Source organism: Etheostoma spectabile, chromosome 13, assembly GCF_008692095.1.
Source record: "Etheostoma spectabile isolate EspeVRDwgs_2016 chromosome 13, UIUC_Espe_1.0, whole genome shotgun sequence".
NCBI lineage: Eukaryota > Metazoa > Chordata > Actinopteri > Perciformes > Percidae > Etheostoma > Etheostoma spectabile.
In genome coordinates, this window is record NC_045745.1 from 15,236,895 (window position 1) to 15,238,937 (window position 2,043).

Consider the following 2,043-nt stretch of genomic DNA (forward strand, 5'->3'; position numbering starts at 1 on the left):
TGTGCAACACCTGTGAGCCCAGTTGGTGCAAGGGGGGATTGAGCCATAATGCTGGCAGGCTGGTTGGATTTGTCTACCTTTATAGCAGTAGATTTTAAATCCAAAGCATGCAGACTACACGGAGTAATTAGAATAAATCGTGTCACATTTAACTTCTAATTTGGGCCAGTTAAGGCTAGATAAAGGGTTTGTGGAACATTCTCGAAAGCCAAATTTAAGCCACCTTAGCTAGCCGAAGTTGCACCTACGCTAACACACAAACTTACTTTGGTCAGGAGATGAAACATGCAAAGACTTAACGTTATTCCCTGGATAGAAAACACAGCATAAAACCTCCGAAGTTCACTCTTCGGACATCGTCCAAGAATTAAAAATATACAGTCGTGCATTTGTCAATCCTACAAATGCCATGTGCAAAGACAAATAAAAAAATAACAATAACTCCAGCCAAGCTTTAGCTAGCTAGCTATTTACAGTATTATCTGCACCAACAGCTAACGCTAAGCTAACTAAGCTAGCTAGCTACCAACAGCTTTATCAGCTAACGCTGCTAGCTACACACACAAATAGAAGAGATGATTGCCAAAACGTTGCGGTACCTTTTAAAATCCCTCATAAGCCGTCTCCTTGCCGGGGTTGACATTGTCCAAAATGTATTTTAAAAACTAAGGCAGGAACATAGACCGAATACTATCCGAAACCAAATCCGGTGTTTCTTCCGCTTGTAACCCTTTTCTTCTTCTCCCAAAACAACTGGGTAGCTGTTTTTGGTGACGTCGTCGGTTGCTTACAGTGCTGTCCAGCAGAGGTACAGCCCCTTTCATGTTAGAAACAATGACGATGTTAAAAGATGTTTATCAAAACGCTCCAAAAATATAATCCAACTATAGTTCTGTTGGTGTGAGGTATAAAATAGCCTACATCTTATATCAATACCTAAAACAATACTATATTCATAAAGCCTCCTGCAAGCCAAAGTAAGCAGCAGTCCTTATAACATAGAGGCATAACACATATTATATATCATATAAGTCTTATAGTTGTGTGATATGTAGTCATTTTAATGTCGGAACCAGGTCGGAACACCCTAACATAAAGACACTATTGTGTTGCAACATTCCTACATGAATTTAATGTATTTCTGTGATGCAAGTTTTTAGTTCTATGTTTTATTTGTCACATAGCCTGGCCTACTCAACATATTTCTACATTTTTGCTTTGTTGCCGCTTCTGGTAGCCTACTGTGCTTAACATAAATAACAATGCAATATCAAAAATACAATACGTATGACAAATGATAAAGTAGGCTGCAAACAAAAGATAAAGTACAATGAGGTGCAGTATATAGCTGTTAATATTGATACACTCAATGATATAGCCTAATATTAAATATGGGGCAAATATTAAATTGATGCAGGAATTCTGGTGGCTGTATTTGTCAACAGGGATACTTGTATTAAGGCATTTTTATTTTTAATCCCACGCAGCTATGAACATACCTGACATGATATTAGAACCTAAATTGTATGGGTGTAACATCCCTTGCCTCTGCCATTGGTTTGAAAATTATACCTAAACTTCAATATTTTGTTTATGCAGGGTAAAGCAGCTCAAGACTCCGGTGTCTTAGCAGCATCAGCAGTGAGAATGAAACACAGGTGCAGGCAAGGTTAGAGTCAAGAACCCGCCAAGATAAAAAAGAATAAAAATAAAAACAAGAATAACAGTAGAGATAAAATAAATACTGAGCTGCAGGCCCTAGATATCGTAACTGGATCATATCATTCTATTAAACAGCTGCAAACATTGTTAGAGGTTAATGCAGCAGTGACAGTGGAGTGGAGAAGAGACGTGCAACATATTTCATTTTAATGGACTAACATTATCATTGATGTATGGGGAGCAGTTTGTAAAGAGGCTCACGCTGAAAATAACAGCAACATTTTGCACATTTTGTAAAATGTTTTTTGCAAATTTACAACAATATTTGTCAACTTAGGTATATTTTAAATAGTTCAATCCAAATATTAAATGTTACACCTA

At 37.2% G+C, this 2,043-nt stretch overlaps 1 protein-coding gene across 1 annotated transcript in view; it reads right to left on the bottom strand.

Moving 5' to 3' along the window:
- Nucleotides 1–863, bottom strand: part of ube2b (ubiquitin-conjugating enzyme E2B (RAD6 homolog)) — a 12,190-nt gene extending 11,327 nt beyond the window's left edge. Inside the window, exon 1 of the mRNA XM_032534403.1 lies at nt 600–863. Coding sequence (XP_032390294.1) covers nt 600–643 — 44 coding nt within the window. The 5' untranslated portion in view covers nt 644–863. The remainder of the gene's footprint in view (nt 1–599) is intronic.
- Between the last annotated feature and the right edge of the window lie 1,180 nt (nt 864–2,043).